The sequence below is a fragment of the Pezoporus occidentalis genome, unplaced genomic scaffold, assembly GCF_034315485.1.
Source record: "Pezoporus occidentalis ecotype Australia unplaced genomic scaffold, CSIRO_AGI_Poc_V1 ctg29, whole genome shotgun sequence".
Classification (NCBI taxonomy): Eukaryota; Metazoa; Chordata; class Aves; order Psittaciformes; family Psittacidae; genus Pezoporus; species Pezoporus occidentalis.
Window position 1 is genome coordinate 5209084 of NW_026914829.1, and position 26496 is coordinate 5235579.

The following is a 26496-nucleotide window of genomic DNA, read 5'->3' on the forward strand; positions in this document are numbered from 1 at the left end:
TTATTAGCAGTCCTGGCTTAGCAGACAGGTCCCAGAGGGTTGGAGGTTGGCCAATGTGACACCTCTCTACAAAAAGGGCAGGAAGGATGTAGGAAACTACAGGTCTGTCAGGCTGACCTCAGTGCTGGGGAATGTCATGGAGCAGATGATCCAAGTGTGATCATAAAGCAAGTGCAGGAAAATGGGAGGATCAAGCCCAGTCAGCATGGGTTCATGAAGGGCAGGTCCTGCTTGAACAATCTCATCTCCTTCTACAATAAGGTGACTCACCTGGTTGATGAGTGAAGGGCTGTGAACATTGTGTATTTAGTACAAGTTGACACTGTCTCCCACAGTGTTCTAGAGAAACTGGATGCTCATGGCCTGGATAGGTGTATTCTTCGTTGGGTTGGAAACTGGCTGGATGGCTGAGCCCAAAAACTGGGGGTAAATGGCATCACTTCTAGTTGGTGACCAGTCACTAGCGATGCCCCTCAGGGCTTGGTGTTAGGGCCAGTATTGTTTCATATCTTCATTGATGATCTGGATGAGGGGATTGAGTGCACCCTCAGTAAATCTGTGGACGACACCAAGCTGGGTGGGAGAGTTGATCTGCTGAAGGATAGGAAGGCTCTGCAGAGGGATCTCAACAAGCTGGATCAATGGGCTGTGGCCAGTGGTAAGAAGTTCAACAAGGCAATGTACCAGGTCCTGCATTTGGGCCACAACAACTCCCTGCAATGTTACACACCTGGGGAAGAGAGGCTGGAAAGCTGCTTGGCAGAAAAGGGTGAGCCCATGCTAGTTCTAGTCTGGACTGAGAAGTAGAATTTGTTCTTGAGTACAGTTATACACAGCATGATACTGGAGGAATGTGAAGTAAGACTAAATGAAAGGTCTAAGCAACCTTAATTGTGAGTTTTCCTAACATACAAGTGTTTGTATTTTCAACTCTCTGCTAATACAATTCTTCTGTAGAGGAATTATTTCTGTGTTGAAGTGTTACAGATGTATGTGGCACTTGCAAAGGCAATGTCACCCTAGTGTTAATGTAAGAAGGAAAATACATGTGAATTTAAAACAGGATAGTGGGTGATCAGTTATATTACTTTTGTATTTTACCTTCTTAATAATGGAAAATATACTACACGAAGAAATGCTGAATGTCAGTAGGAGATAATTTTAAAATTCAAGTATTTGACTGCTGCTGGCATTGGAATTAAATGTTTTTCTCAGATTTCCTTTGCACTGGGCTTCACTTCAGCCTCTCACTAGAGGGTGGTTTTTTGTTTTTTTTTTTTCTGCTGTGAAACAGTATATCATTTTTTAAAGCTCAGTACCAAACAAGGCTTTGGGCATGACACTCATAAAAACAACTTTCTTTTTGAGGTATGACATCAGGATTTGTGGATAATATTTGATAGTGGTGACTGAACAATAAATTGCTCTTTTAAATCAGGTATAGTCGCTGTGTATATCAAAACCCCACATGTATAAATAATCTTTATATTAAAACTGTAAAGCATATTTCCTGAGTGTCCTGTAAATCATGTTATCACAGTCAGATGGAGCACCTGACTTAGAGTTACAATACTTTACGAGTCATCTATAGGATTTATATCAGAAGTCACATACAGAGAGTATCTGCACATTTTACACTTAAAAAAAACCCAAACACAACAAGAAACGCCAAAACCAGCCTGTGCTCTGCTCTGTGAAAGCAAGTACTTTCACCTCTGACTGACTGACCTTCAAATTTATGATAATCTACTTTAGGCAGAGGTTCTGTTCTTACTAAAAAAAGTACCAGAACCCTGTCATACAAAAGGAGAAAAGCATATGCATCTCTGAATAAACAGTAGCTAGAAGGTTGGGTTGGTTTGAGTTTTTTTTTCATTAACAATCCAGAGGACTTTAAGGAATGTTGTACAAATTAGGGGGGCAGAGAGACGTTGATGTTCTTTTGGGATTTCCTATTGCAACTCAGCTATTCTTGTGTTTTATTCATATGCAGATCAGTGAGATTTTTTTTTTCTTCAATTTTTAAGACTAGCTTAAGAAATCTGAGACCATATTAAATATATTTAAAATGTAACCTATGTATACCATGTTGCAAAATATTAACCTATGAAGAAGGATATTTTTCATGCCTATTCATCTCCTCAAAAGGTTGTGTAATCAAAGTTTTAAAGTTCCAGTTCTTACTGTTGTTATTCCAAAACATTGTCACTGTAACTATTGGGCAAGGTAGTGCTGCACCTTGTCAAATAAATCTGAGATCCTCTGACCCTCCAGAATGATCTTCTGTTTTATTTTTAATATGATTTGCTAAGTAGCTTTTTCATATAATTTAATATATTAATATTAATGTCCTGAACTCTTAGATAATCTTTCTAGTACTCTATTTTGTATAAAGATGTTGATAATAATGATATTATCTGTAGTAGTACTGTATGAATAATGATGGCAGTACTAATAATAGCATTAAAAATTAATGAGCCATTAGTAGATTCAGCAGAAAATTTTAATGGACCATAATTAAGGTAGAATAAAGCTTTTTTATTTCCTTTCCATTAGCAATTCATTCTGACTTTTAAGTTTTGGTATTCTTTTCTTAGTTTTTTTGTTATTTGAGAGAAGGGGAGTCTGACTTGGGGAGGATTTCAGGTATTTCTGGTACATCAACATCTCTTCCAGCTTTGCACTGTTACAGCCACGGGTATCTGGATTCACTGAACAAAGGAGGGGAAAGAAGAATGCCTTTTTAAAATAAATCTATGTATTTTGTAGCATGACTGTAATCAGCAATGACTAAAAAATCTCATCATGGTAGCTATATTTCAGTGAAGCAATTAAGTACAAACTTCATTTTAAGTAATCACTTAAGAACACCTAAGTTATATGTTTAGCTTAATCTTGTTGAAATAGCTTGCTTAAATAACCTAATAAAAAATAGCAAGTATATACTTCTAGGGTGAATACATCCATATTGTAATGATTAGCTTTGAAAAAAAAAATGTTGTTCAAGAATATGTTCTTCATCTCTTGCTGTATTTTTAGAGCTTGGACTTAATGGCGCATGTTAATATAAAGCACACTGCTGTTACTGCTCTTACTTGAACTTTCTTATATTCTGAGAGAAATATTTCATGACTGTAGACAGAATGCTTACAGAAAGTGGAGCATTCACCTTCTCAGTAATTATTTCTTAAACTGCAGTTACTTGCTCTCTACAACTTCTCTGTGTGAAGTTGTTTGTGAATGATTCTACATGACCTTTTTATAAAACTTTCTTTTTTGATTCCTGTGGAACTATTTATCATTTAAATATTCTAAGGAAATACAGCTTCAATATAGAAACATGTAGTTTTAAATGATCTTTGTATCTTAGTAAAGGTTATTAATGAAAGTTCCCTCTGAATTTCTATCACACTATTTTGTATGAATTAAGGTCTTTAAAAACATAAACCCTAACATTAAATATGATGAGTAATTTTTGTTTTGTTTTGGTTTGGTTTGGTTTTTGTATGGCCATATACCTAGAAGGAACCTTTTCCTTGGTAAACTTTTCTAGATCTTTCTTACTCTCCATGACTTTATAGTCTCATTAATTCTTTTCTCTTTTTTTTGTCAGTTGATTTTGTACAGCTTAATTTATGTTTAAAAAACTAACAGATTGTGAAAATCTGGTATTTCATAAAATTTTAATGAATGAATTACTTTGTTATACCTTACTAGAATACTTACCATATAGTTTAAATGTGGAAACACAAACATTTTCTGTGATAGTTGTGTGCTGATTTATTGTTGAAGTCATTGTACTATGCAGGGAATGAGCAAGCTGGAATACTGCCAGCCAAATAAATCTAAGGCACCACAGTAATTTATATATGTATCCTCATTTTGAAATGCTTGTTTTTCTATGTCATGCTCATAGTGCTGCAAAACTGCATTTTTTACTGTAGTGTGGTTTCATCCATTCCTAGTAGATGACACTGCAGATGAACAGTATATGCACATTGTCAGAAAAAGAAATTGTTTCAAGTTCTTATTAAATGTTTAGTGTGTAAATATACTTGCATATTAATAAAATCAAAATTTTGTTCACATTTTGGAAATTGTGACCATGGTAATTCAATAAATATGCATTTTTAGAAAATACAATTTAATTTCAGGCATCATGGAAAAAAATCCTAAATATTTTTTCTATTTTTTTAGTTGGAATTAATTACATATTTCTCGTATATCAGGATAGGAAAAAAGATATTTTAAAAATTCTGTGATAATTTTACATCTTGAGAATCTTAGCAGAAAAGTGGCTACCTATTAAATTTCATCAATTATTAGTAAATTATTAATATTACTGTGTGCAGCTTTTTCAGACTTAAGAAATTTAGTGACATACTTACTAAGTAATCCATTTTATTAAATAAATTCATTCTGTGTATTTTGGTTAAAAGATGTTATTCTGTTGTGAAACTGCTACTTCTTAGATCTTAGGTATTAGCTCTGAACCTGGAAGTGTATGTAAGAATAAACAATAATTTATATAATGTTCTAATCTGAAGCTTCAACATAAATTACGAAACCACAATACTCAATCTTCGTGCCCTGCACTAAAAGCTTAATTCTAAATTTCTGTTGTAGATGGCAATTCATTCAATTCCACATTTTTATTTTTTCTGTTTTGTTTGTAGTGCTATTTTTTTCATTTTTTTTTTATCAAGATTGGGATGGTCCTAATTGATAATTTATTTCCTGTTATGTGTTAATCACCTTTTAACTGGAGTTTGGCACCCCAGTGTCCACCTGTTACGAAACGTGTTACAGAATTTATTTTACTTCCTGTGATGAGAGCTGCCTAAGCAGTAAAAAATACTTCTGTTCTCTTCCAGCTTACGAGTTACAAAACTGCCCTGATCCTCCTCCTTTTTTGAATGGCTATATAGTCAACTCAGATTACAGTGTGGGGCAGTCAGTATCATTTGAATGCTATCCTGGATATGTTTTGAGGGGTCAGCCTGTTCTCACATGCCAACATGGAATCAACAGAAATTGGAACTATCATTTCCCCAGATGTGAAGGTAACTTTCTGGTACTACCTTTACTTCAGAACTCACAATACTTCCTGATTTTTGTTTACTTGTTTGTGTCACACAGTATTTTGCTGAAGAACTGTACCTGTATTCTAATCTGTAGTGTAAACTGCTGAAGTCAGAATAATATGTCCTTTTATAAATCATAAATATTTTATGGATCATGTTCCTTAGCAGTGATTTATTGTTCATATTAACATCTGTCACTTGCATTGATTATGAGAATTTATGATATTGCCAGAAATTATTTTAAACTCCATGTGATTTCTTTTTTCCTTTTTTTTTCTGATTTTGGGGCAAAGGGAGCAGTGTACAATGTAACATACAGAATTTTCTGTTGTAAAGCTTTTACTTGGACTTTTATCCAGAAAATACAAGTGTAGAAATGAAATTCCTGATGTTCCTTTAGACCTTTAGAAACTTTGACAAAGTCTTGTGTGGGATATTATGTCAAAACTAGGCAGACAGTGTCTAGAAATGGTGTCCTAGGTAATCAAACAGCTAAGAAGATAAAAAATAGATTGAAATAAATTATTTCCATCATAACAAGAGGCTAATGGTGCTACAAGTGTTTACTGCAGAATGTGTGTTCAATATATTTGACAGCGATCCTGAAAGATGGGACAGATGCTTCCCTACACAAAACACCCAATAGCATTTAGGTTAGTCAAATGAGAAAAGGCTGTGAAGGCTGTGAGGAGTTCAAATGAGATTTAACTGAGCTACAAGTATGAGTGGTGAAAAAACTGTCAGAGAAAAGTCAGTCGTTCTTCTTCAGGACAAACTACTAGAGGTTAGAAATATTTTTTCCAGTGGGACAGATTAACGCAGTGTTTTCTACTTTGGATTCTTCTGTGTGACATCAGGATTCGAGTATTGTTGGAAGCAATAATTACACTAGACGTACTACAGGTTTGCTTCAGCACTTCAATTTGTTTCTTACCAAATTAAGATTTTAGTACTGTGTGTAATAACTTTAATTATTTTTTTTTAATTATTTCTGAGACAGGCATTCTCCTGGCAGCTTAAATATATTGTTCTGCAGCATGAGCATGTGTTTCATACATGTACTTAGGAAGGGACATTTGTATTATTTCCTTACATTGTCTTGTAAAACCGATGTTACAAGAATCCATAAAATTTAAGTTCTAGTCCCATAATATTTAATGCAAATTACCATAAATTGTTCATAAATCTAGTAAAGTGAATATGTAGGAAAGGTTGAAAGTATTGTGTATCTCTTGGAGTGCAGAGGGCTTACAAAGAAGAAATAAAGTTTAAAATGAGTTTTCTGGATGAAGGTTTTAAAACAAATTTTTGTCTATTTCAGACTTGTTAAAGTATAAAACCAATTGCAAAAGCCCAGTTCTTGTTAGTTTAAAAATACTATTTGTATTGTTATTGGAATTATTAAACTAAGAATTATTAAGTCCTTTTGCATTTCAATTTAAACTGTATTTTATCACATTATTGCACAGACATTATAGAACTCTGACAGCCTCCAGGAGTAAGACATAAACATGCCGTACTAGCCGAAGGGAGAAAACATTGTCTGGAGAGAACATTTGTCATTGGGAATGAGCAACACCATGTTCTTTGATTTCAGCAGTAGGAAGTAGTACCTATTTGAGCAAATTAAAGTATTGAGTTTTATTTTTGAATTATAGAACACAGTTTATTGCATGTTATATATTATGTGTAACTTCTCTACAATCAATGAGTACTTTTTTTCTGTGAAATGGCTATCAAGTTTTGGCTGCTCTCATGTCTTCCATTTTTTTTCTTCTTTTTTTTTTTTGTGTGTGTGGTGTTTTGTTTGTTTCTTTGCTTGTTTGTTTTAATCTGCATCAGTACACCTGGAAGAGAGTTTGCACATTTTCAAAAATATAAAAATATAGTAAGAAGTAATTTATGCAAACAGTTTAAAAACTATTGTGGACAATTAAATTCTCTTTCAGGGAGAAGAATATGTTACAAAAAAAAAAGAAAGTATTTTGGGAAACTATAGTTGGTATTGGTCCATACTTCTAGGCAATACAGGCATCTCTTACAAAACCATACCTCCCAAAAGAAAAAGAGTGGAGCAGCATGAGAGAATGTAGTTCTTTGTAAGAGCAGAATAATGCTTTCCTTAAAGGCACAAGATGTGATAATGCATCACATCTTTGTCAGTGATTGGTTGTAGCTCATAATGATTTTTTTTTTCTTTTTTTCAAGGTCCATTCTACACACGTAAGTCCTTACATTGAACATGAACTGTAACTCTGACATTTGATTTAAAATTCTAGCACTTTACAAAATCTTTCCATATATTACACAAATTTGTTGTGGTTTAAACCCAGTCAGGCAACTTGTTCACTCACTCCCAGTGAGTGGTGCCAGGCTGACAGCAATCGAGCCCACCCCACCCCGGGATCTCCCCTTCCCCGCTCCCGGAGGAACAGGGAGGAGGATCGAAAGAGTGCAACTCCTATGGGTTGAGACAAGAACAGTCCAGCAACCAATGTGCAACACAAATCACCACCGCTACTACCAACTACAACAATGATAAGGGAAAGTAACAAGGGAAGAGAATACGATAACACCGGCCAAGAAACGAGTCCAACCCGGAAGCCCATGCGCTTCCGGGTAACTCCCAGTTACCCCCCACCCTGGGCATGACATGCTGTGGTATGGAATACCTCTTTGGCTAGTCTGGGTCAGGCGCCCCATCTCTGCTTCCTCCCGGCTTCCCCTCCTCCCTGGCAGAGCATGAGCCTCACAAAGTCCTTGGTCAGGGTAAACATCACTTAGCAACAACCAAAAACATCGGCTTCACCAACACTGTTCCCAGGCTGGAAGTCAAAACACAGCACTGCACCAGCTACCACGAAGGAAAAGCATGACTGCTGCTGCTGAACCCAGGACATTATCCACCCCTTATTCCATACCATTCACGTCATGCTCAAATCCCACATTTTTAATACACGATCACTCTCCCACATATATGCATCCATATACACACAGACCAAGAGAGAAAGATCATTTTCTTAGTTCATGGACCAATCCCTATAATGCTGCTGAGTCCATTCGGTCCATGATGTCAGGTTCCATCTCTTGTAACAATCTTTCAGGGCAGGAAAGGCTGTGTGTAATATTGGATCGTTGCCTGCTGATGCTGGTCGTTCCTTTACTGCGGAACTCATCCGGTTCTATCAAAGTTCATTCTCTGTTGGGATGATGGTTGGAGGGAAGTCAGGGCTAGTTGCTGGTGACCTGGAGACATCTAGTCGATGAGCTATAAAAGTATTACACAGCAGGCAACAGCATACAATTAAATTCACTGGGTGTTTTCCCTTAAAATCAAATCCCCTTGAGGTGTACACTGGACTTCCCCATCTTCCCGCATTACCCACCAAGTATATCCAGGTCCCTGAGCAAAAGCAATCCCACGAGTGGGTTTGCCTTTACCTGAAGCAGGAATAACCCAAACTGTCTTCCCCAGCAAATTCTTCATATGCACCACGGGAACTTTGTCCCCCTCTACAATATGTAAAAGTTCTGACTGGGCTGGGCCAGCCCTGTTGGCAGATCCTCTGGTGTTGACCAACCAGGTGGCCTTTGGTAAGTGTGTATCCCAATGCTTGTAAGTTCCCCCACCCATTGCTCTCAGTGTGGTTTTTAACAGCCCATTGTACCGTTCGATTTTCCCAGAGGCTGGTGCATGGTAGGGGATGTGATATACCCACTCAATGCCATGCTCTTTGGCCCAAATATCTATAAGGTTATTCCGGAAATGAGTCCCATTGTCTGACTCAATTCTCTCTGGGGTGCCGTGTCGCCACAAAATCTGTTTCTCAAGGACCAGGATAGTGTTCCGGGCAGTGGCATGGGGCACAGCATGTGTTTCCAGCCACCCGGTGGTTGCTTCCACCATGGTAAGCACATGGCGCTTGCCTTGGCGGGTTGGTGGCAGTGTGATATAGTCAATCTGCCAGGCCTCCCCGTATTTATACTTCAACCATTGTCCTCCATACCAAAGAGGCTTTAACCACTTGGCTTGTTTAATTGCAGCACATGTTTCACACTCATGAATAACCTGGGCAATAGTGTCCATTGTTAAGTCCACCCCTCTATCACGGGCCCATCTATATGTTGCATCTCTGCCCTGATGGCCTGAAGTGTCATGGGCCCACCGGGCCAAAAATTATTCACCTTTATGTTGCCAATCTAAGTCCATCTGAGCCACTTCAATCTTAGCCGCTTTATCCACTTGTTGGTTGTTCTGGTGTTCCTCAGTGGCCCGACTCTTGGGTACATGGGCATCTACCTGACGTACCTTCACCACCAGGTTCTGCACCCGGGCAGCAATATCTTTCCACAGTGCAGCAGCCCAGATGGGTTTACCTCTGCGTTGCCAGTTGCTCTGCTTCCATTGCTTCAACCACCCCCACAGGGCATTGCCACCATCCATGAGTCAGTATAGACATAAAGTACTGGCCACTTTTCTCGTTCAGCAATGTCCAGGGCCAGCTGGATGGCTTTCACCTCGGCAAACTGACTCGATTCACCCTCTCCGTCAGCAGTTTCTGCAACTTGTCGTCCAGGACCCCATACAGCTGCCTTCCATCTCCGATGCTTTCCCACAATACGGCAAGAGCCATCAGTAAACAAGGCATACTGCTTTTCACTGTCTGACATTTTATTATATGGTGGGGCCTCTTCAGCACGCATCACCTCCTCCTCTGGTGACATTCCAAAATCTTTGCCCTCTGACCAGTCCATGATGACTTCTAGAATGCCTGGACGACTGAGATTTCCTATTCGAGTTCGTTGTGTAATTAGTGCAGCCCATTTACTCCATGTAGCATCAGTTGCATGATGTGTAGAGGAGACCCTGCCTTTGAACATCCAGCCCAGCACGGGCAACCGGGGTGCCAGGAGGAGCTGTGCTTCAGTGTCCATCACTTCCGAAGCAGCTCGGACCCCTTCATAGGCTGCCAGTATCTCTTTCTCAGTTGGGGTATAGCTAGCCTCAGATCCTTTGTATCCCCGACTCCAAAAGCCGAGGGGTCGACCTCGAGTCTCCCCTGGAGCTTTCTGCCAGAGGCTCCAGGTAGGACCGTTCTCCCCAGCTGCAGTGTACAGCACATTTTTTACATCTGGCCCGGTCCAGACTGATCCAAGGGCTACTGCATGAACTATCTCGCGTTTAATTTGCTCAAAGGCTTGTTGTTGCTCAGGGCCCCATTTAAAATCATTCTTCTTTTGGGTCACATGATAGAGAGGGCTTACAATTGAACTGTAATTTGGGATGTGCATTCTCCAGAACCCCACAGCACCCAAGAAAGCTTGCGTTTCTTTCTTATTAGTTGGTGAACCCAGGACAAATTAATAAATAATTAATTTTAAGTTCTAAAAAAAAACCCTGAAAGGTGATGGTTGTGGATTCAATTTTATGACTATTTTAGAAAAAAAAACCAACCATACACAAAACCAGTGTTATTCATGATAAAACTGTACTATAAGCAAGTATGAAATATTTTTTGCACATGTTAAACATGCAGTAAAGTTTTGCAATATCCTTAAAGAGGGTTATAAAAGTGTAAAGGATGATGATAGAATATTACTAACTTATGTTCTATATATGATACAGTTCGAGGGTGAAAAGAATAGTTAGAGTTACAAGCATAATATCAGGTAAGTCCAGCAAATAATAATGCCACTTTCAAAAATTGTGAAAGAAAATAATCTGAAGATCAAATGGAAGATATGGGATAATTGCTTGATAAAATAACTTCTGTGCAGTCTTTATAAAACAGGTATGAATACAACTTGCTATAATAAATCGTAATATTAATGTATTTAGTCCTAAATCTTACTGTCTGATGATGCAGGTTTTTAAAACTCATTACCATATTTTCGGCCAGTCAGCTACAACTTGCCTTATTATCGTGCGTAAGAACAGAAAAAGAAAATACTTTACAGGACATAAAAAAGATAAGAGAGTATATTTTTTTTTTTCTATTGCCATTAATGCATACCTACACTCTTTGTACTCCTAAAGATATTTAAGATATCAAATCTGTATTCTCTCTCTTATCCTTTGAATTTACTAATTGAAATTAATTTTAACAAACATTAATGTCTGAGATGCAACTGGAAGTGTTTATCAGTGGGAAAACACATTATTTTGTATATGATCTTAGAAATCTAGAGTCTTAGATTTCTAGACAAGTTATAATCTTTGTTCTTTTTGGAAATAGTTTTCACATTCGCTGTATATTTTTTTGGTTCATCATATGCTGTAGTGTTAGTAATATAGGTTTTTCTAGTTACATATCATTCTTACTACTATTTTGTGTTATTAAACTATTGGCATTTTGGATCCTGTTGATACCTTAAAAAGATAAACATGGAACACTGAACTGCTGGTCTTTTACAGCACATACTTTTGGGATCCTTTTTGTGGTAGTAAATCAGAAATGAGAAGATTAATGTGTATAAATTAAAATTAAACTGAGAAGATGGATAAGGAATGTAACCATTATGTTATGCAGCTTTGAGAAATAATCTAGCTTCCTTACTTGATAAGAAATGGTATCAATATCACAGCCATTCTGTTTTGTTATCCTAGCCTGTAAGAAAGCTCTTGATTTTTTGTGTAATCATGGAACGGTTTAGGTTGGAAAGGCCCTTAAAATCATCTGGTTTCAACCCCCTGCCATGGGCAGGAACACCTCCCACTAGACCAGGTTGCTCCAAGCCCCATCCAGCCTGGCCTTGAACACTGCCAGGGGTGGAGCATTTACAGCTTCCTTGGGTAGCCTTTTCCAGTTCCGTATCATTCCTGTATTCCATGATTCCCTTGAATTCATAATAGCATTAGAGAAATGTTCAGTACCCTTTCAAGCTTCTAATATAGACAAAGGGAATTATCATTGCAAAGGTTTCTCTCAGAAACATAAAGCATATTTTTTTTGTCTGCTGGCATTAAAATTTTCCCACTTCTATGTTCTGTATAATCATAGTCTGATATCTTTAGACACCTTATTTACTGTTATCGAATATTCATATATTAGTTTTTCCTAGCAAGACCAAAGATATACTATTTCTGATTTAATTAATTGGTAAAAATCCTGGTACCTGGGGGAAGATAAGAACAGTTAGACTAGGTGGCTTTTTGATACTGCTAGTTTTTATAAACATTTGAACCCGGGAAGACAGTAAGAGATGTCACGTTACTAGAAATCCTAAACTGAATTTTTTCAGTCTAATTGTAGTTCCCTATGTCCCCCTTTTTATACTAAAGAAAAGTGGTGGGTTTTGTGGCTTGGTTTGTTTTGGATTTAGCCTGCCATCAGCACTCAGGGAAAACAGTAATAAAACAAAGCTGGTAAATAATAGTGTTGGGTCTATAAGCTTGCCCTTCTAAGAAGTGTCTCTGAAGATCTGTATCAGTGTTGTGAAAAAAATCGATCGTAGACAAGAAAGTGAGTACACCTATAGTGTTTAGCTAAACTGCAGGTACTTGCCAATATCAGAATTAATTCAAATGTGCTACCCTGTCCCAGAAAAACAGCATTTTGCACATATATCCATATTTTACATTTAATTGCTAAAAATTTTAAACTTTCTGATATTGCATGGGAAATTTTTTCTGTCACTTTAAGGCCAGTGGTTACCACCTAGAGCACTGTGGCTAAAACTTCAGGACTTTTCTTCTAGATTTTCTGCCTAAGACATCTGAGATCTGTGGTGCATGTCTGTCTAGCACCTGTTAGGTCATCCAGTTGTCTATCTTAAGCTAGTAAACTAAGCTTCTGTTCTGCACAGTTCTATTCCCATTCAGAAAACACATTTGTTGGCTTTATGTTCTGTGATGAAAGGATGGCATGGTTAAATTTCTCGTATTGTGGGGCTAAAGACAGGCATCCATAAGTTCATAACTGACATTGCTGTATTTGAGATAAATGAGTTTCAAGTTTATAATACAAACTTGAACAATAGGAGCTCCTCTGCACCATTGTTTCTTGTACTCAAGAGCCTTTTCAAGGTATTTTCATCCCATATACATTTTCACTGCTTCATACCAGATCATGGTTCCTGAAGTCTTCCATCCCTACTTCTTAAGTCAGTTACACCAAGCAAGGCTTGGTGTATATATACACATACTGTGAACAGTTGTGGACATTTGTACAACAATAGGGTTAAACAGTTACCAGCCATATTGAAAACTGTAGTCTAGCACTGGAGGACTGTTTGAACTGCAAGATCTGCATGATTTAGGAAGCCATCCACATTCTAAATAATATTCTCCACTGTGTATCAGATGATTTGAAACAAATTAAAGAGCTTAATCTGTATACCAGAGAAAATTAGATTAATTTTTAGATAATCAAGAGATCATAGTAGAAGCATGTCATGTAATTGTGCTCTGAGACTTCACTCCTGTGCAATCAGTTTGCCCAAATGATATACCATAGCTGTCTTAGCATAACATTTGTAGCTGTTAAGAAATTACTAACTATGTTTGGGCACCTTTGGGTGGACCTTTAAAAACGTTTACTGTCCTTCTATGCACAATGTTGTATCTGGAATTAGGTATAATTGAGCATTGGAGGACATAGTATTGCATTTATTCGTTTGTAAATCAGCACGTGAGCTAGTGTTAGCATTTGAAAGTTTAGAAGACTTGATTATATGCTTTTACTTTTCAAAAATCTTTCTTCACATCTATAATTCAAAGTACAATATAGTAACTTCATGAATTTTGAGTAATTTGTTTATTCAAACTAAAGCTATTTTTGTCTTGTGTGAAAGATAGCATGTTATTTCTGTTTAGTTTGCTGTCTCCTGTGATATTTTTTTTAGGATCTTTGGAGAAAACGTGGTATTAGCTGTGTGTATTGCTTATTTGATCAGAGTTTTGTTATCTGTGACTCTTTCTATTTTTTTCTGAGACAATTTATTGTTCTGTCATGGCTATCAATGATGTAAGAGCAATTAAACCATCTTTACTGAGGTACGATCAAACTGCATTCTTTGTAGAATATTAGAGAATAATGGAGGCAAAATACAAATTGTATGCAATCATTGACAACCTTAATAAATCTGTCAAAAATAAACTCAAAATATACTTAAGTGTAAAGCTTCTATCAGAAAAATCCTGTATCTTAACTAGAATTTAAAGGATTTTCCACTTGTCCCTGCATTAGTCTCAGAAAGTGTATTTCAATGTAGTAGGCATACTAGTCAAAACCGTCTTTTAATTGTGAAATGGAGTGCTATGCAGAGAGAGAACAGAATAAATTTCTGAGACCAGGCAACCTGAGCATGGCATAAATGTAGAGGATTAGGGAACAGTGAAAAATGGGTTCAAGTCATATTTTCATCATAGAAATACCAAAGCTAAAAGACATTCCCAGCCCAGCTGCCCTTGGCCTCTACATCCAACCAGGAATCAGACAGATGGAACCAACATTTCATTTTCCTCATCTCATTCTGTTTTTTGGGCACCGAAGGGTTGTAGTCCAAGAGCAGAACTACATTCTGTTCTGAGATGGGATTTCTCCATCCGTCTTTCTTTTTCCCTTTTCCATCTCCCTTTTTCCCCTTCTCCTTTTTCCTTTTTTTTTCCCCTTTCTCTTTCCTTTCCTATTCCCTTTCCTTTTCCCTTTCTCTTTTCCATCCATTGTTGAAGGGTGAAAAAGAAATGAAGAGGGTCTGAAGGAGAGTCATAGGAACCCTGACAATAATAGCATAAGCTTTATTGTAAGAACTAATGAGAAAAGCTCCAGAGCTAAACTAAGTGCCTGCAGATGAGATTAAGGTCTCATTAGTTTGCACTAATGGCCATAAGTCTCCTCAGATCCATGCTTGCATCCATAATCAGTCAGTTCCCCCAAACTGAAACTTAAAAGAGAGCACATCATTACATATTTGATACTCTTGAATATAATCAACCACCTTTTAATCGCATTGATTTGCCTACAATTTTCAGCAAGCCTACAAATTGATTTGCCTACAAATTCAGCAAGCATATGCTACTTTGTGTCTCTGTCTTCATTATACTTACCATAAGAATAACCAACATGCAGCCTGCAACTGAAGTACCACTAAACATGGTTAAAACCTGACAAAAAAATAAAGTACAATGGTTTTGGGGTAATGAAAGAACAATCAGCTTTTCTTTTTTTTTTTTTTTTTTTTTTCCTTCCAGAGCTGTGTTCCAGTTCACTTAGGGTTCAGTTGTATGGAAACATGCAAAGAGTTTGTTTGCTCATTCATTTGTTAATCTTGAGTGTAAGCAAAAGATGCCCCTTTTTAAATGTATGCAATCTTAGTTTCAAGGGTTCTGCATAAAAACAACATTCCCAGTAGATTTTGATGGATTTTAAGAAAGTAAGTCTGAAACACATCAGGATAAATTATGTCTTAGAAGTATCAGTAATTTCTGAGAAGCAACCAACCAAGGGCAAATGCTGTCTTTAAGACCTAGACTGGCTTGTCCTGTGGAACTTTTTGAATTTCAAAGCATTTTGATACTCCATTTGTAACATGTGACATGTATGTTTCTTCTACTAATTTCTCTTTTTTTTTTTTTTTCAGCACCTTGTGGCTATAATGTAACTGCTCAGAATGGTACAGTTTATTCCCCAGGATTTCCAGATGAATACCCAAATTCCAAGGACTGTACTTGGTTAATTATTGTACCTCCGGGCCATGGGATTTATATCAACTTCACCTTACTCCAAACTGAACCTGTGAATGACTACATTGCAGTTTGGTATGCAATTTTTCAGAACAAAAGTGATTTTTTTCTGATTTATCAGATATCACTGTCCCAAGCTCTGCTTTTGCTTAGTCTTGCTCTTTAGGTTGTCATATGTGCTGAAGAACAGCATATAAAACAAGTTTTACAATTATATGAAAAAAAAGAATTATATATCACTTTCTGAACTCTTTAAGAATATTATTCCAAAAGTACTTTGAAAGCCAACTCAGTTATCAATCAGATCTTGAGCTCTCTGTTTTGTAAGTGAGGCTCTGTGAGGTCAAAGTGATGTAACAGTCTGCCTTACATTAAATTTCATGTCTCATGAACACATGAGGCAATAGATGTTGTAGCAAAACTTTTGACATCTGTAGGTATTGACTAATTTGGGCATTAAATAAGATTTTCTTAAAGTTTCTTAATATCTTAATACTGATAACAGATGTACTCTGTATATTTCTTAAGCCAGGATTTCAGCCGTTGTGCCTCCATGTCTTTAAGCTTCATATTGTATGTGCCCGTTCTCTGAAGTGGATTTCTTACTCCTCAAACCCATCTTAACTTTGCATCCTCAGCTGGAGGAAGAGGTCTTAGGGCTGTCTAAATTCTTGCATAGAAATTTACTGCACTCAAGAACAGGCATAAATGATGCTGAAGTTGTTATGCATTTTCTCATCTAAGGCTAAAACCCCGTTCATTACTGTGCATAATGTGTAAAGGAACTTATTTCTCATGTATTCCATAGAGGGTTCCACAACGGGATAGTTTTCACAGAATATAGGATATAACTTACTCCTATGTAAGTCAGATGCTCCTATCTCCCAGCTAGTGTACTGTTCCTGTACCTATTGCTGCCTGGGTGAGTTTTTTCTGTACAGCAATACTAAGGTCCATATAATAGAAGGAAAATCCAGTGAGTTTATAGAGATGCATAACTGTTTAGAAATTGCCATTTGGCTAGCTAGAATGTTTAGATTACCTATAAGTCCAAGACTAAAATGCATCATAGGTTGTCCTTTCTGGCATGTTATATAAGTAATAGTACTAAAATGCCTTCACTGGTAAAGATCTAACTGTATCAAAGTCTTCTTTTTCTGCCTATTCAATTAAGTCCTAAAATTGTGTCAGCTATTTGAAGTTGTTTGCTTGAAGCATGTGTCTTTCAATAAAGATTTAAAAACAACTGTTATACAGATTATTTCTCTTAGTTCTCAATTGCCCATGAATTACAAGCATGCTTTCTTTAGTGTTATGCTTGGAGTTGTCAGATGGCAACGGATAGCTCCTGAATTTGCTGGGAGGGGGCTGTTTAGTGTAATTTTGTTTAAGTCATTCATTTATATGCCATTCACTTCTGTATGAAAAGATAAATCTTAATATGAAAGCTTTTACTTTTTTTTTCTTCCCAGCCCTCCTCCCTCCCCCCCCCCAATCAGACCAAAATGAAAGCCTAAGTAAACTATGAAGTCCCTACTTAATATTCATTACTTTAACTCTTGTTTTCAAGGCAGCAAAAAGAAGAAAACAAATTTTTATGCCAAGCCACGTACAGTTTATTTTTTCTTGTTGTCACTAATACCGGTGTAGAATTTTTTCTTAAAAAAATTTAGTCGGTGCTCCAGAGAAAAGAGACTTTTAATTTAATGTTAAGTAGAGTATTTCTTCAGCTGATACTTTACATCTCCCTTCCTAGGGATGGTCCTGACCATAATTCACCTCAGCTTGGAGTTTTCAGTGGGAACACAGCTCTGGAAACAGCTTACAGTTCCACCAATCAAGTCCTCCTCAAATTTCACAGTGATTTTTCAACGGGAGGATTCTTTGTCCTCAATTTTCATGGTCAGTTTGCTTTATATCATAAAAATCTAATTACCACAATCAATTAGTTGATTTTTTTAAAAAAGTCTGAAGTTTGTGATAATGATCTTGAATGATCAGAAATAAATTTAACATGATTCATGGATTTGCTACTTGTTCTTAATTTACAGTACAAATTAATTTTTAAAATCTTAAGAACATTCATTTGTATTATTGAATAAACTATGTTCTGTCTTTAAATGTTAATCATTGCTGTCTAATAGTAAGCTTTTACTTTTTGAATTATTTTAGCCCATTTATTACTTAACTTTTAACTCTGTGTAATAAAATTTGGCACTAGCTGACTGTGCTAAGGTTCATGGTCGTAAAGTTTGATGGGATGCTATGGAAGGGTTGAACAACAGCTTTAAGACTGATATCCAGAAAAATACTTTGCTCAGAGTTACAGTCAGGGCTGTGGGACACGCAAATTGCCATCTAATTCAGAAATGCAATGCTGAATTCCAATGCTAGTTCTAATTCTAACTAATTCACCCAAATTATGTATGTTAAATGGGAAATTGTTAGCCTTTTGGACTGCAGTTCAGAAGTACTGGGTGAATTAATTCACAATGAGGAAATGCCACAAAGAGTACCTGAAGGTGTCTGTTTGCATCAAGTCTTTAAGAAAATAGAACTCAGAGTCTGAGATGTTTTTCTTATCTGTGGTTTTCTCCTAAAAGAGGGCTGTCATGCATGGTCACCTAAAACAATCTGAGAAGCAAAACCTAAAGTACCTGGCTTTAGTCATCATGAGGGGAGCATATAACTCCCAAATAACAAGACAACGCCTGAGGAACAGGTTACAGGGAACTGGCAGTGAGAGCATTTTCCAGCTGTAAGTTGAAGGTGCATAAACATGTAGTTAGTATTTCAGGGCTGATGACTACAGATGTTAAAAAGACAAGATATATACTTTTTGTCAGTATATAGTGCAGTTGTCTAGCAAGGAACAAAAAGAATGAATATGCTTCTTTTCCTCTGCGCTGTTTCTTTATTTTACATAAGAATTTGAATAATATTCCATGGGTGGAAATCATGTACAATGTGAACAGTGTCCATTCTTTTAATGGAATTCAAAGCAGTGGCACAAACCACTGCTGAGAAAACCCTGCAAACTGGGCTTCTTGGAAACTAAAGTGAAGGAATACCCATTTTTTGAGCTCACATACTGGGACACAGGTATCTTAGTTCAGTGAGGTCCGGGGCCTTACTTGTACATGCATACAAGTAAATTTTTAAGTTCTTAGAATACGTTACTGCTGGAAACCTCTTCGTGTCTGTCTCTTAGCTGTTTGCTGTTACAAGTGTTTAAGCAGGTTGCAATTTGTTTTTCTCAAGTGTTCTCCAGGAAAACTGGTACTATTAGGTATGCATAATAATACATTTATTTTTTTGTCTATATGTATATAGCAGGAGTACCATACAAATATATTAATACACAGGAAAACATGTATGATTTCTTCTCCCTGTCCTTGGAAACTGTCTATGGATGAAAAACCCTGAAACTCCCCATGAATTAAAAAATGGTCATGTTTGGATTTTTTTCTCCTTGTGCAATTGATTTACAGTGATGGGCTGTAGAACCTTATGTGGAAGATAAGGGCTGATTCCCAATATTTTGTGTTTCTTTAACTTCTCAAAACCAGCAAGATACGGCAAGGATAGGTCTGTCAAGTTAACAAAAGAATTCATGTGCTTGGCTATGATTTAATTCCATGAAGAGGGGAGTTTTTCTGTAGAATGTGCACTCTGATAACAGTCTTCAACCTCCATTTTGGATTTTTTGTCCAGAAGTGGCTTCTTCAGCTATTGTAGGTATTCTGCTCCATTTTAGAAACATGTCAGTCATTGTACTGGCCACCTTCCTCATGAGATTGCTCAAAATTTATTAAAACAGATTTGAAGAGTAGAGAAGAGATTTTGTTTTAAAGGCATTGTAGTTTTGGGGTGAAGAGGGCATTGTGTATAATTTACGCGATTATTATTATTATTTTTACTGCTGTTTCTTCTTAAAGTAACTATGTATACCTGTACCCTGAGAAAGATTAATTCTAAATAAGCTTAAATTAAGAATGAGTATGATGTGCCAGGTACGTGATGGGTAATTGCAGATTTTCCCATAAATCTAGATGACCTGTGATTCGTAACCTTTAGTCTTATCACATGAGGCAGAGGCAGCCACATGAAACAGAAGCCTTGTAGCTGCAAAAATCTCATAAACGTCTCACTGCATCCAGTACCACAATGGATCTATAACTATCTAGGCAATATATTGTACTACTTATACTGATAAATTATTATTTTCTATTTTAGAGAATATCATAGAATCATGGAATGATTTGAGTTGAAAGGGACCTTAAATATCATAGTTCCAACACCTTCCACCAGACCAGGTTGTTCAAAACTCCATCCAGCCTGGCACTTGAACACTTCCACGGATGGGGCATCCTTTACTTTTCTGGGTGATCTGTGGCAGTGCCTCACCAGACTTATGTGTTGTCATGACGTTTAAGTTGGAAAATGTAACAGTGACCATGAGGTTCAGTGCAGCTTTGGTAATTTGGAAAGTGTGAATTGAAATTATTTTTTTTGTAAAATAATTCTTAACGCACCTGTATTTTTAATCTTATTTTTGCTTGAATTTGCAGCTTATCAGCTGAAGAAGTGCCAGCCTCCACCCACAGTTGCACATGCAGATTTGTTTACAGAAGATGATGACTTTGAAATAGGTGAAAAAATAGTATCTCTTTTTCTTACGTTTTCACTTGAATTCTAATTAAACTAAAGTATTAATATATTATATCTTCCATGTGAGATTTCGGTATACTTGTGTTTGAGGGGTGTTTTGGACTCACCTTCTTTGTCAATAACTTTTTCAGGAGATTTTGTGAAGTACAAGTGCCATCCTGGTTTCACCCTCGTTGGACAAGATATATTAACCTGCAAACTGAATGCACAGTTGCAGTTTGAAGGGTCCTCTCCATATTGTGAAGGTAAATATATGTTTTCATGGTCTGCATATCATTCGTATACATCAGAATCAAATTTTTGGGCACTGTATTTTCATCAATGCTTAATAGAGAAGTTTCCATTTATTTCTTCAATATCTAAGAAGTTCAGACATTTTCAAATTGGTCCCAGAAATTTTAGTCAGTGAAGGACATGATGAGGTCATTGCAACTACCCAACTGTAGCTAAGCCACTCTTAACCTGGAAATGTTCTTTGCATTTGAATCCTTCAGGACTATTTTTTAATGGTTTTATTCAGTCGCTTTTTGAACCCATATAATGCTTTATTCCACAGATTATTGTGCAAGAAGTCACACAATTCATTTACATAATATGTGAAGGTATTTCTCTGTATTCTTTGAACTTGGCACCTGCTGTTTTCATTTCATGTTCTTTAGTTCTTATGGCGAAAAAAGCAATAACAAGTTGATCTCTATTCACCATATTTATGGCATGATTCTACAGACCAGAAGATACTTTGCACTCTCAGTCATTTTTGTTATCCAGTTCTACTCCATTTCTTTTGAGATGATGCAGTATAGAGCTGCATTTATACAATGCTGTCTGATCTTGATAGACTTGGAAAAAAAAAATTTGCTGCTTGGTATGTAATTTACATGCAGTATTTAAAGCTAATTTTTGGACTGCCTTCTTATATTTCTGCATTGTTTCTGTAGTTTATAATTGTTTATGTTGTTCTTATTTGGATCAGCCTCATTTTTTTTTTTAAGATGCCAGAAAACTTTTCATTCTCCTGATCTGTGCCACAATGTTGTAGTAGGCAAGAAATATATTTATATGACAGAAGTCTAGGTTCTAGGATACTATATGAAAGTCTGAGGCCACATCTGACAGGCAAGAAAAATCAGTCTCAGAGCCCACATCTACATCACTATGAGTGAGCAACTTCCAGAGCTGCTGTGTAATCGCACCACACTTTCCCTATACCTTCCTTTCCTTTCCTGCCTGGAAGGACAAACTTTCTCATACTGCTTGGTACCATGAAAACTTGACAGGTACTGTCTAATGTACACAGCCCTAAGCACCCTACAGAACATGCTGTCAAAGTATATGAATTTATTTCCCTATAGTTGACCATTTGTGATTTGGTTTTACATGCTTGGAGCCCCTGTTCTCATCGTATTGTTATATCCTCTTGCTACAAATTTCTTTCATTTTTTAATTGCTGTTACGGAAATGTGTAGGTGCGAATTGAAGTACAATGAGCATTGCAACAGCAAGAAGTACTTCTGTGTTGGTCACAAAATAGGCATAAAACAACTAACTGGCATTAAGTTTAAGATAGAGATCTCCAGTATGGCTGCTTAGAACACTTAAATTGAAGAGGTGGTAATTTGTATATTTATGAATTAAAAGAGAAATAAAAAATGGAGATATCAGAAGTGGTATAAGAGTTAAGTCAAGAAGCTGTCAGATGTTCCCCAAAACAACCGAATCAGATTTCTCTAAAAGCCAGGTTAGGTAATCTGTTCCTTAAAAATAGGGCATAATGAGAGTTTTATGCTGTCCTGCAGAATTACATTTCTTGTGACACTGCCATGTGTCTGTCTGAATAATAAGATCCTTGTTATTTCCTGTTCTTTTTCTGTAAGCATTGCTTGTATGTATGAATTGATGCAAACTAACAAATAACAGTACTTGGAATTTACATATGCAATAATATGATTAAAAATGAATGTAAAATACATTGCATATGTCTTTCAATATGCCTAAAGCAGTTTGGTGTGTTTTTTTAAATATTTGCTGCTGTTATAATTCCAAAGCTTTTTACAATAGCAGCTTTAAATTTCAAGGTATATACATAAATGATAATTAAGTATATTCTGGGGTTCAAGTGTCTAATTCTGTAGTTTGCAGCTCAGATTTTTCTTGACCGGTAAACTTCAGTTCCCTAACTCCTAAATGTGTAGGTAGTTGAGTCGCCCTCTATCTTAGATGGTAGAAGAGAGTCCAAAAGGTATCAAACATAATACTGAAGTATGTAATGTTAATGTGTTAATTGATTGACAAATAAAAGAAAGTTTATTAACAGTAGAATGTGTATACTTCAGCTGAAGCACTTTGTGTGGAACTGTATTTAGGATTATTCTGTTTTGAAATAGCATGCTGAAGGTAAGCTAATATTATAGAACAAAAGGGTCCAAATTGTAATTTTTTTATTTTCACCTGTTGTATGTATGATATCAAGAAAATAGTTTGTGGAGTTTATTTTATTCAAATGATAAATGTTAAATATTAGTTGTATTGGGAAGTGAATATGCCTTTTGTTTTATTAGAGCAAGGTGAAGCAGCCTCACTGTCTTAGTATCTCAGTTTTGTCTTTAACCATATGAATCTTGTAAAATGTTCAAATGTTCAAATTGAGCTTCCTCCCTAGAGATTAAGTCATGTAATCTGCAGACAAGCTATACGGGGGGGGGGGGGGGGAGGGGGGTGGTGAGTAGCTCGTTATGGTGGAGAAAGAGAGCCAGCAAAGGCTTCAAAGATGAACATTGCTGATTTGCCACATAACCCTAGTGCTGACTGTTCACCTTCCCATGTCTCTGAACTACTCCAGAACTGTTCCTCTCATAAGTCCCTGCGTTATGTCTCCTGTGAATGGTTGAGACTGGAAGTGACCTCTTATCCAATGATTCTTAGTTATAGGAAGTGAATCTTGGCCATAAAAAGAGTTAAAGGTATAGCTTGCTGTGTAAGGAGGTTTGGCCATTTCTGCTCTAGCACAGGAGAGGCACTGAACTATTTATAGCTTAGAAAGACATTAGAGTTTCATTTTAACTTGAATATTCTGCCCTAATATGCTGAGACTTCAGAAGACACTATTTTTGTCTCAGTACCACAGAAGAATATTCCATGTCCTCTTTCCCCCGTTGCCTTACTATTTGCATGGATTTGTATTAGAGAGGTACATTGTTGTTTTTTTTTTCACATAAACAGTACTTCTTCCTTTTGGAAATTGTTCAGTTAGTAAAGTTTTTGAAGTCCATGAAGTGAATGCAGTAGAATATATGGAGAAAAGAATTCAGTCCTGCATTGATCTGTTTCTTATGTTGCATACATGCGATCATTTATTTGTTCAAGGAAATTCTCTGACCTTTTAGATGTTGATTTTTAATATTCACCTACCAAAGAAATGTTTTTTAGTAAAAAGCAACATCATACTTTTCCTCAGTTATGAGAAGAGGGCATGACAAAACATCTGCAACAGGCACATTTTCCCCTGTGGTAAATAAGTTTCAGGTCTCTTCTCAAGAATCAGTTATGAGGAATGAGAAAACTAGGAGCAGCCTTTCTCTGTTACTGGTAACTTTTACCAGCTTTTGAAAAAAATGGGGGGTTTGTTAGTATTTTTTCAAACCTAGCAAACAAGCTATTTTGTTGCCTTTCTTTCCACTTTTTTTGTCTCTGATGTCCTTTTCAAGAAAACATAGATGATCTAAGAGCAAACCAGGTGAAAGAAAAAGGCAGGAAAAGTGATTTCTGAGGAGGGTTTTTTTTTTTTTGTTTGTTTATTCTTCCTGCAATTTTCTAGTCCTGTCTTTTTCTTCTTGCAGATGGTTATTACAGTGGCCAGTTCTCATCTGGAACATTGTCAGATGTTTTAGACATGCTAACAGTCAAGGTTTTGAGTGTGATTGTCTTCCTAGTCTATGACATTTCTTGTTCCCAATGGATAGTAGCAATTTTCACTTCTTGGGATTGGTGACTTTCCTGTTTGTTTTTCTTTTCACTCTATGTCCTTCCCTGGCTCCATTTCTTTCATTTACTTGCAATGAGTTCCTTGAGTTCCTGAAGTGCATCTCAATACCTTATGGCAATGTTCTGTGCATCATGGTAAAACTGATCTCAGGTTTTTTCAAACTGTAACTTTGAATCTTAGTTGAAAAACCTCCATCCTAGATTCCAAAAATTTCATAATACTGCAGTAAGTAAGCACAAGTTTACGCAGCCTGTTCTTAAGAAGATACTTACAGTGTGCCTCTTTGGAAATGATACTTGTGGAAATTTGGCTGAAAGAGCACCTATATAAGGCCTGTGATAATAACTTTTTAGATTAACCCAACTGTAAATTTTTCTGGAAGAATGCAACATCACACTTCCCATTTTATGAGATCACCTGGCTTTACTTTTATCTGGATGGTATCCATGTAACATCTAGATTTTGTTTGCAGGCCCCAAATCTGAATGATCAGTAACTGATCAGTTCCATAACTAATTTGACCAGTGTTCATTTCCAGAACTCCCTGAGGTGCTGAGGAAAAGCACGCAACATAAACAGGTGTATTCTTACCAACCCTGCTGTTAGTTTTTAGATATGCCATGTTTACTAAAACCCACCCCAGAGGTACTTGCTGGAGTCCCATATCTTCCTTCCAAATGTCCTGTACTTTGCAACTACTTTTTTTTCATATTTAGTTGATCATAGCCATTTCTTGAAGTATAGTTTATCCAGAGAAGTGATTTTTTTTTCCAGTTTTGAAAAGAATTATTGTGTCTTGCTCTGGCATGTTTGATGGCACTACTGATTTCTCCAGGAAACTTGTAATTTACGACTTTGAAGGCCAGCTCTTAATCCACAGTTTGTTCTATTAGACTTTAACATTATAATAGGTGTTCTGAAGCAGCCCATACTGGGTCAGTAAAAACAATCTTTTCTTTAAAATAGTCTTGTAGCATAAGCAAATGATACAGTGGGTTAAAGCAGGTTGTGGAAATGTGTCATGTCAACCACTCTTCATCACTGATGAGCACTTTTACTTGCCTTGACAGGAAATGCTACCTAGCTAGCCAAACTTTGGCTTAGGAGTAAGTCTCATGTATTTAGCTAAGGAAAAAGAGTTATCATATGACAATATGTTTCTTCCCAATGTTGTTCCATGAGAGTTTGATGGTGTTCTTGTGTTTTCTTCTGATTAATGAGTCAGAGCACTTGTTGACTGTGTTTTCCCAGCTTAAACTTCTCTTATGAAGAAGACAGGAAGTAAAAGTAATAGTGTGTTTCATTTTAAGATAATGAGAAAGAGAAGCTACTGCCACTAAATACATGCACTGCTGGATTCTTATACAGATGCTGGTGGGAAATTTCTGGGTGTAATTTAGCTACAGGTGTTCTATCTAAAGAGACAGCTCCTGAATTAAAATTATCAATGGGTTCCTACCACTTTATATGTCATTATCCCATAGGCTTTCCGTCTCTTAGGATGTCTTCTATAAATAACAGCTTTACCCCTTAGAGTTAGTCTGCTGCAGTCGGTGTAGCAGACAGTGACATATGCCAAGAAAAAAATGTTTGCTTGCAATTTTTTCCACAGCTCACACCTTCTTCTCCCTCTTTAATGCTGTATTCTCACTTGCATATTACATCCCTCCTTTTCACAGGCTGACACTTTTCTTTCTGACTGAAGAAATTTTTTAGCTAAACAAGATGGGGGGGGGAAGGAAAAGAGGGTTTCAAAAATCTAATATTTCTTCCTGCATTTGCTGGCATGATAATGCTACATATTCTGCAGTCTATTAGAGCAGACTGAAAAAGAAAATGTTATGACAAAAATGAGTAATTAGTTTTACTTTTCACACTTTCCCCATTCTTATATCCCTAAATAATAGGAGAATAGGAGTGGCTTTTAGGTAAGTGATTTATAATTCATATTACAGTGGTAAAAAAATCGCAATTTACAAAAAATCCCTCTGAATTTTGTGCTGAAGGCTCAATCTGTAGTTCAGATCTAGGGACGTCTTGGAACAGCCAGGTTTGATTTTTAGTTTCTTTTTTCT

The 26496-nt window shown here is 36.6% G+C and overlaps 1 protein-coding gene across 2 annotated transcripts in view; it reads left to right on the forward strand.

The window, feature by feature from the left end:
• The window catches only part of CSMD1 (CUB and Sushi multiple domains 1), a 1153012-nt gene that overhangs the window by 1023881 nt on the left and 102635 nt on the right, over positions 1-26496 (forward strand). For both annotated transcript variants that reach the window (XM_062626215.1, XM_062626216.1), the window contains exons 42-46: positions 4875-5063; positions 15666-15843; positions 17525-17670; positions 20340-20420; positions 20571-20684. In XM_062626215.1, the coding sequence (XP_062482199.1) occupies positions 4875-5063; positions 15666-15843; positions 17525-17670; positions 20340-20420; positions 20571-20684 (708 nt within the window). The remainder of the gene's footprint in view (positions 1-4874; positions 5064-15665; positions 15844-17524; positions 17671-20339; positions 20421-20570; positions 20685-26496) is intronic.